The sequence below is a fragment of the Convolutriloba macropyga genome, chromosome 8 (assembly GCF_964194025.1).
Source record: "Convolutriloba macropyga chromosome 8, txConMacr16.3, whole genome shotgun sequence".
Taxonomy (NCBI): domain Eukaryota; kingdom Metazoa; phylum Xenacoelomorpha; order Acoela; family Convolutidae; genus Convolutriloba; species Convolutriloba macropyga.
Window position 1 is genome coordinate 13405586 of NC_134475.1, and position 8105 is coordinate 13413690.

At 34.4% G+C, this 8105-nt stretch overlaps 1 protein-coding gene across 1 annotated transcript in view; it reads left to right on the plus strand.

Annotated features, from left to right (window-relative positions):
• LOC142343950 (metalloendopeptidase OMA1, mitochondrial-like) overlaps positions 1-5148 on the plus strand; it is a 28459-nt gene extending 23311 nt beyond the window's left edge. The window contains exons 6-7 of the mRNA XM_075395358.1: positions 2188-2262; positions 4750-5148. Coding sequence (XP_075251473.1) covers positions 2188-2262; positions 4750-5088 — 414 coding nt within the window. The 3' untranslated portion in view covers positions 5089-5148. The remainder of the gene's footprint in view (positions 1-2187; positions 2263-4749) is intronic.
• Positions 5149-8105: the final 2957 nt, after the last annotated feature.

The window sequence follows — 8105 nt, forward strand, 5'->3', positions numbered from 1 at the left end:
TATCATATTCTCTTCTGATATTTTACTATCTCAAAAAATTTCTTGAAAATTTTTCTCACAGAGTGGAAGTGTGATACCCCATATATGGGTATCCAAACAGAAACCCAAAATTGGTGCCATTTCATCGCTCTACCTAATGTTGACTATACAAGTTTGATATTCAGATTTTATAAATTTCATATTTATCGTTGAACCATATTTGGAAATTGTATACACGGATGTATTGTTAGCTATTTAATATTTACTTTCTCTGTAATGTACTGTAAAGTAACTAACGAAATAAATTTAGAAGACGAGAAAATGCAGTGAGAAACAGTCAGCTATAAAGTAATTAACATCTCATAATATTCGTTGTTTTCACTAGACAAGACTGTAATAACAAGCTAAATCGTCGCTCACGCATCGAAGAGACCGCTCAGTAAAAGAATAATTCAATAGAATTAAAATTCAAAATACACTAAACGAGGAGTATATTACACCTTGTGAAATAATTTTTTCTGAGCTAGAGAAGTTTTTTGATCATGCGCTTTCATCAATGATTGACTTATCGACTTAAATTTGTTTTTTGACAGAATGCCACATATAAATAGCCATTTTTAGCCGGTTTTTCATGTCCAATTGACCGTTTTTTTGCTTATAATTTAGTTTTTTTTAATTATATTTTAATAGAAACTGTATTGATATGTGAACCTCTGAAATTGATATTACACTGTTTTTGAGAGTCTAATAATGCGTTTAAATATCTAAATATTTCACGATTCTTTTGAATTCATTCTTGGCTTTTTTTATATTAATTTCTTTTTTTGGATCTTAGAGCATTTTTTTCGCTTTTTCAAAAGTCAGTGCATATTGCAATTTATCCATAATATTTCATGCATTGAATGTCTCTTTATAAAGTAAGGTTTTTTTGTTTTATAGAATTGTACACATGATTGCCCGATTGGCAGTTTTTTGTCCATTTTTCTCAGTTTTGTTTGTTTTTTCGATTTAACTATAGAAAAGGTCTTCTTGTGCACTGTCAGATTTCCAAATTCTGTTTTACTTATAATTGAAAAATTTAGTGTCGTTCAGTGTTTAAAACTCAGTGTTTAAAACAGTGAAAATTTTTTTTTCATGAATGCGATTTTGAAAAGTTTGACAATTTTATTGCAAAATATTTCATTGTTTCCTTTATTTGAACCTGTTTCTGCCTAATAATTTATTCAGTAGAATAGCTATGTAATTTGCTGCTAAATAGGGAAATGTAATTGTTTTTGCCTCATTTTTTACTTTGATTTTTAACCTATTCAAATTTTGAAACTTTTCTTTTTAGTTTAAGAACTAGTCTTTTTGTTTTTTCCTGCCCTGATTCCCCGCATTCTAGAATGTATCAGTCTACCATTTTCATGAGACTTATAGTTCTAATCAGCTCCGGATTTATCAGTTCTTAAGAAATGATCTTGGTATTTTTTTCTTAGATTTTTATTTTGTTTGCAATTGATTTCATTTGAAATTGTGCAGCACTGAGAATTTGCTTGAAATGCCGTTTAAACATTTTGACTGATAAATACTCTCTGCAATTTTTATCAGGGTCTTAAATTTGATTTTAAACGATTTTTATTGCCTTTGAATTATGTTTTTTTTTTGTCTTTTTGTTGATTAATTTGTAGATTTTTCAACTTTTGCTGATTTTTAATTTTTAGGTAATTTTTCGCCCTTTGTATCGCTATTGTTTTCATTGGTAAATGACTTCCTCACTCTAAAATTGACTTTTCTGTACTTTTTTAAAAGAGATAAAGTCAACTGGCTGTGTGCTTTAACTGCAGGTTATTTGAGAGCTACTATTCGAAGCAGCAATAAGTCTGACAGACTCTAAAATCAAATTTTAACATCTGAGCATTCAATAAAAAGCAGATCTAAGAAGTTATTGCGGCTATTTTCTGGCAATCTACCAGCTATGTTTATTTTGTTTTACGATTTCGGACTCTTTTATTCCGTTATTGACCCCCAGCAGGTCATGCGACCGCAGTTATGTAATGTGTGACATTACATGACAAATTATTTTAAGGTTTTTATAGCAAGTTCGCGTGGGCGTTGCAAATATTAGTGCCCAACAGGCTGGGGTTAACCTATAGAAAAGATGCCTATTTCAATTGTGAAAAGGATTGTCAATATCAGCACAAATTATACGATATTTGCTTATTTCAGTTAGCACTGGAGCAGCCGTACTCTCGTTTGATGGAGAATGAAGCTGATGAAGTTGGCCTAATGCTCATCGCTAAGGTTTGTTCTTCGAACTTAATTCTTATTCGGGTTCTAAGTATCACCTGCATTTGGTCACTGCGCACAACTGATAGCAAGTAGGAAGCCGAATTGAGGCAAAAGCATTTCGAAAAAATTTTAATTGCTCGCTTTAACGGCCAGCAGTGTTTTGTATGCTCTCCACTTAAAGAAAGAAAAAATAATGTCGATCCTGTACTAAAGTTGACATGCAAACAAGGTGGACAAATAGCTAAATCAAGGAGAGCTGCTATTACAATTTGGCCAAATATATAATTAATAGCCGCCCTCATCTTCTCAGCCGGCTATTATAGCGCTCCTATTTTTTTTATAGCTGCGAAGCTATAAGCTGAGCGTAGCTATATTGCGGTGCTCTTGGTTTTTTTTTTGTTTCGTCGTCTGACGCTCCATTTTCGTTTTACATTTGTTCTAGAACATTCTGTCTCGTCACTGCTTAAATGGTTTTTTCGCGCTTGATTTCACGCTTTCTGCGTGACCTAAATGGCGGAAATTCAGAAGTTTTCTGTTGCTAAAACAAAATTGATTGTAAGAAAAAAGATTGTATGGTCCGACAGCCGAGTGGTTAAGGCGACTGGCTGTTAATCAGGAGATTGGCCGGTCGAGCCGCGGCAGTGAAACAATTTTTGCACCAAAAACAACCTTTGAAATAAAATTGTAAGTTTTACAGTCAGCGGCGATAACTTCTATCAACTCATTTCTGTATCTTTTCCATCTGTATTTCACAGCACGCAAGTCTATTTCGCAGCTATTCGGGCAATCTGCCGGCTATGTTTTTACTTCGTCGAACTTTTTTTCGCTTTACCCATTTTGCCGCTTTTTCGACATTTTGCGTGAAATCTTTTTGACTTCTCTAGGCTAGTTTCACTCTTCTGTCATTCTGCTCAAAGTCCTTTTAAACGGCAGCTGCTCAGCAAAGCAATTCAAAATGAAGAGAGTCAGTATAAAAAGATCAAAGTCAGAAATAGAAACGATATAAACCCATAAAGCCCATTTTTAGATGCCCGGTACTTGAACTTTTTTTCTCACAAGTTTTAGTTACTATCTATATTGCTTATTCGTATTGATAATAGACCATGTAGCCTCTCACTGAGAGACAGGAGTATGTTCAATTACGAAATGTCATCAAAATAAATCGCACTTAAAAATGTTTTTAGACAAAAATCAATTTTTGTTGATATTTTCTTTTCTTTCAATCCCAATAGAGTTATGGGAATCAACGGCGGCTATTTTCGCCAATCTGCCGGGTATGTTTAGAAATTTATCTCATCCAGTTGCAGAAACTACGAATTTTTGATCTAGATAATTATATAAGGCTGAGTAGCATTGTCAATGATTACTGAGGATTATGTTTGGGGAATACCACGTCCGTTAGCTCATCGTTGGCAACGAGATGGGCATTTTTTTTATTTTATGGCAAAAATGTGTTAAATCAGCTTTATTGGACCTGCTAAGACCTTTGCAAATGATTTTATCGTTTGCAGCTCATTATAGAATTTAGCAACTCTATAACGCATTGAATTCCGCTCCAAATTTCAACTCAAGTTGAATTGCGGGTTTTTTAATGAGGAGTGTCTTAAAAAGATGTCATCGAAATGATTGTCTTGTTTGCGGGAATAGGTAATTTTTAACAATCTTTTTCAAAAGATGAAATAATTTCAACACGAAATGGCTAAAGCAACAATGAACTGAGGCATAGTATTGAATAATTGGCGTTATCTTAGTGTTGCAGTAACTGATTAACTGAGTCCTCTGCTCATAATGTCTTAATTAGGAAAAGATACGACATTGCTTGCTTAATTTCTTCTTGGCATGATTGGTTTGAGTTTGGAAACCGAACTTATCCATTTTAACCCTAAGATATTTACAAAATAGCTCAATTTTTATATCACTATAAGCAAATTGAAATTCAGCTGAGCTAACATTAAGATTAGCAAAATTTATTCCCAAAGGGGAGGGGTGACAGATGTTATATTTTTTAAATTTTTCTCGAACAAAGTTTGAAGCATTTATTGTAAACGTGTGCGTCTTTTTATGCAACATTTTCGCTACCATTTTTGCGCTGTTGTTCTAGAACATTCGTTGTCTTCTCAAGTGACTTCACGCTTCACTCCTTCATTTCTGAGTGATCTCATTTGCTCTCCTTGTTTTATGCTAAAATAAGCGCTTATGAGCGGTTGAGGAGCAAAGTGGTTGAACTTTAAAGGTTAAGATGTCAGACTGCTATCCTGGAAATCGAGGGTTCAAACCCCTATGAGGTCGGAGTTTTTGCGCCCATAAAAAATTTCTAAGCTACGACCCTAAAGTAAATTGCCCCCCCCCCCGCCTGTCGTTCGAGAGCAATTCATCAGGCGGTAACCGGCCTATGTTTGTGTTATTATAGCAAGTGGTTCAAATCGGTGGGTTAAAATAAAAAGCACCTACAAAGGAGGGCGGAGGGTAACAAGTGTAAAGGCTCCTTTTTTTCTTTAGGCCTGTTATGATATCCGCGAAGCCTGTGCCTTATGGAAACTGGTCAGTATGAAGGTTCAAGTTGAGAATTTCGGAGGTGGAAAAGAGGTTGGTCATTTCTTCTCAACTCATCCCTCCTTTGAGACCAGAGCCAACAATGTAGAGGCATCAATTGAAAAGGCCAATCACGTGAGAGCTAGCAGACACTGTGCCCCGCTCAACTCCCCTGATCCTGTTCAGTCAGTTGAGAAACTGAAGAAGGATTTGAAGGCATTGGGTCCAGTCTCGCCAGGAACTAAGATAGAGATTCTCAAGGACCAGAAACCGGGACGGAAGGCTATCAAACTTTACCACGTGTAGTTTATCATCTCAGAATTTATGAACTGGTGTACATTTTGGTTGAAGAATTTTATTCCGTTTTTTTTCTATAAGGCAAGAGTCTTCTAGGGTATATAATGTTGTATAATACTTATTATACTACCTAGCGTACATAGCGTTTTGGAGCACGAAAAGGCGAGAAAAGTTCGACTCAGTCTTTTCTATTGGTAGAAATTCCCCTCGTTCATTCTGTATTGAGAGATCTGAAAAGTATACATAAAAAGACTTGAGCGCGTGTGGGCCGCTTCCTGACGTCATGGTAATATTTACATGTGGTTTTGACCATCTCATGTAGCAAAAAATATGCTTTTTGTAAAAATTTTCCTCGCATTTGTACTTCAGCTTCTAATTTACCTCGCGAAATTCTGCGCAGCATAATATAGCTATTTTTAATAGCTGCGTAGCTGAGCGGAGCTATATTGCGCAGTTCGTGTGTTTATATGATTCAAGGATATTGAATTGTATTGGGGCGCTTTTTTACGACTCGAAGTCCTTTGGAGAAGTCCTTTTTTAATCAATTTTATTGGAGTGACTTTTGAAGCACGAAAAAAAAACTGGAGCAAGAAATAAAATTTGGAGTGGTTGGCTGCTGAACAAAATTGAAGAGTGGAGCGAAAAGAATATTTTTTCATATCACTGTTTCTCAGAGAGCGAGAAATTGAGGTGTTGACATGCGGCTTTTAATACAGTTTTTTGTCTGATTTTTTAGTTAAGTGGTTTGATTATGATATTTTTAATTGCTCTCGCTCTTCACAAAATCCTTGATGAAAAATTAGATCCTTGATAAAAAATCTTTAATGAAAAATTAGATGTGATGGGTTTTAATACATCGTCTAGGCTATTAATCAAAAGTTTTCGGTCTCATCGCGAGGAGCAAATAAAAATACAAAACATTCTATCGGATCCAGTTGAACTCACAAAAGGAGATCCTCAAGGAACGCTCCTTGGTCTACTGCTGTTCAATTTATACATAAATGACATGCATAAATACCTTGATAACGTAACAACGTATTCAGTAAGCAGATGACACAATCGTTCTCACATCTCGTACCTCAATGGAAGATGGCAATTTTTAGAAAGGGAAACAAAAAGAATTTATTACTTTCCTATCAAATGAGTTCAGTCTCAATGCCTCTAAATCAGAATTCATAGTCTTTAGCAGAACAAAACGAACTATCTATACACATATGAACTACCTATACACAATGTAGGTATCGTTGAAAACGAGGCAATCAAATACTTAGGCGTCCACATTGGCAAATTATTAACTTTCCAAAAAGAAACAAAACACATACTGAGCAGATGGCTGCCGGTATTAAGGCTATTTATACAATAAGGAGAACTTTTCCGGGCAATTGGAAAAATCTCATTCTCAACGCATTAGTTTTGAGTCACATTCAATATGCATCAACTATCATTCAGTCTCTCCATCAAAATCTTATTCCAACACTTGATAGACACCTAAGTTGAACAGTTAAAGCTAGTTTATTTAGAAAAAATTTCGATTCATCTAGAGATCTGAAATCAAAACATAAAACTCTACCTATGCATTTTTGTTTTAAGTTAAAGTGGATAAATTACTTCTGGAGGATTCAAACCAACCAATTGCCTGGGGCCGGGAACTTAAAACCTGGAACATCAATAAAACGGAATAACTGGACTCGAGTTCTGGGGCTCTAAATTCAAATTTTCTAAACTGCGAAATCCGTTCGTTAGAAAAGCTTTACAAGACTGGATTTCTTTAACTTGTCATTTAAGAAAAAAACGAAGATTAAAAAAATCAAAAAAACAAGTCTTCAATCATATTTTTTGAGGAATTTAAAAGAGACCCTTGTATGCAGTCGTCATATTGTTTATCTTGGAAACTTGTAAGGTTTCAAAACTAACTTTTCTGGGATTTCAATATGAGTAAGTAAAACTTTTTCAGTAATGACAGTGCTTTTATTCTTGTTAATACTTTTGCTCTGCCATTTTGTTTTGCGCAATCTACTTTTTTGTTTTTGCATAGCAATAATGGATTGAATTCAGTGTTCCTTTTTTACGTGTTGGTCTTTTTTATGCAAAATTTTTACTTGACGGTTTTTGTATTTTTTTTAGAACAATCTCTGACTTCTCAAATACTTTTCACGCTTTCTTTCAACATTTTTGAGTGATCTCTATTGTTCTCACTCCGAAATAAAGCTTAAAATAAACTTGATTGCAGCGTATTTAAAATAAAGCACTGATAGGCAAGTGTGTAGTGCTTCCGGTGACGGATCGGGAGGTCACTGTTTCGAATCCCCCGTGGCTATCTAGTTTAGCATCATTAAAGAAAAAATTATCTAAGCTACGGCATTGTATTAAATTGCCTCGACTGTCGTTTGAGAGATATTTTGCAGACATTAGTCGGCTTTTTTAATCAACTGGTGGTTTGTCCAGATAAAAGTTTGAAGGTTTTTGATAGTTAATGTATTTAATGCTAAATTGGATTTTCTCATTTATTTTGATGATTTATAGGCGAATTTAGCTATTTTCTGCCTAAAATTTGTTTTACTGCTTTAAGTGGGATTTGAAAAGAAGCAAAGAGTATATTATAGTTTCGTTGATATAGAACTAATTTTAGATGAGAATTTTGAGAAAAATAGAAAAAAAAATTTTAAACTATTTTTCTTGGTTGTTTTTTGGTTGTTTGTTCGTTTTTTCTACAAGTTCTTTAGCTTGTTATGACATGCCATTGTTTTTCGAGTTTTTTTTGCTAGGAGGAATTCATTTTTGGCATTGTATGCTATTGTTCTATTATCAAATTTGTTATTAATTTGTTTTTAGTGGCTTTTTCATGAATTGACTTAAAATATTATATTAGTTCTTATGGCTGGTTATACTATGTGAGAATTGTTTAACCGGCTAATGATTTTTCGCAGAGACGGCTCTTCAGTCGTTTCCGGAAGTTTTCGGGCTATGTTTTTTGAAATCAGTTCACACATTGGCACGAAATCAAATTGAGCTGATGATTTTGGATA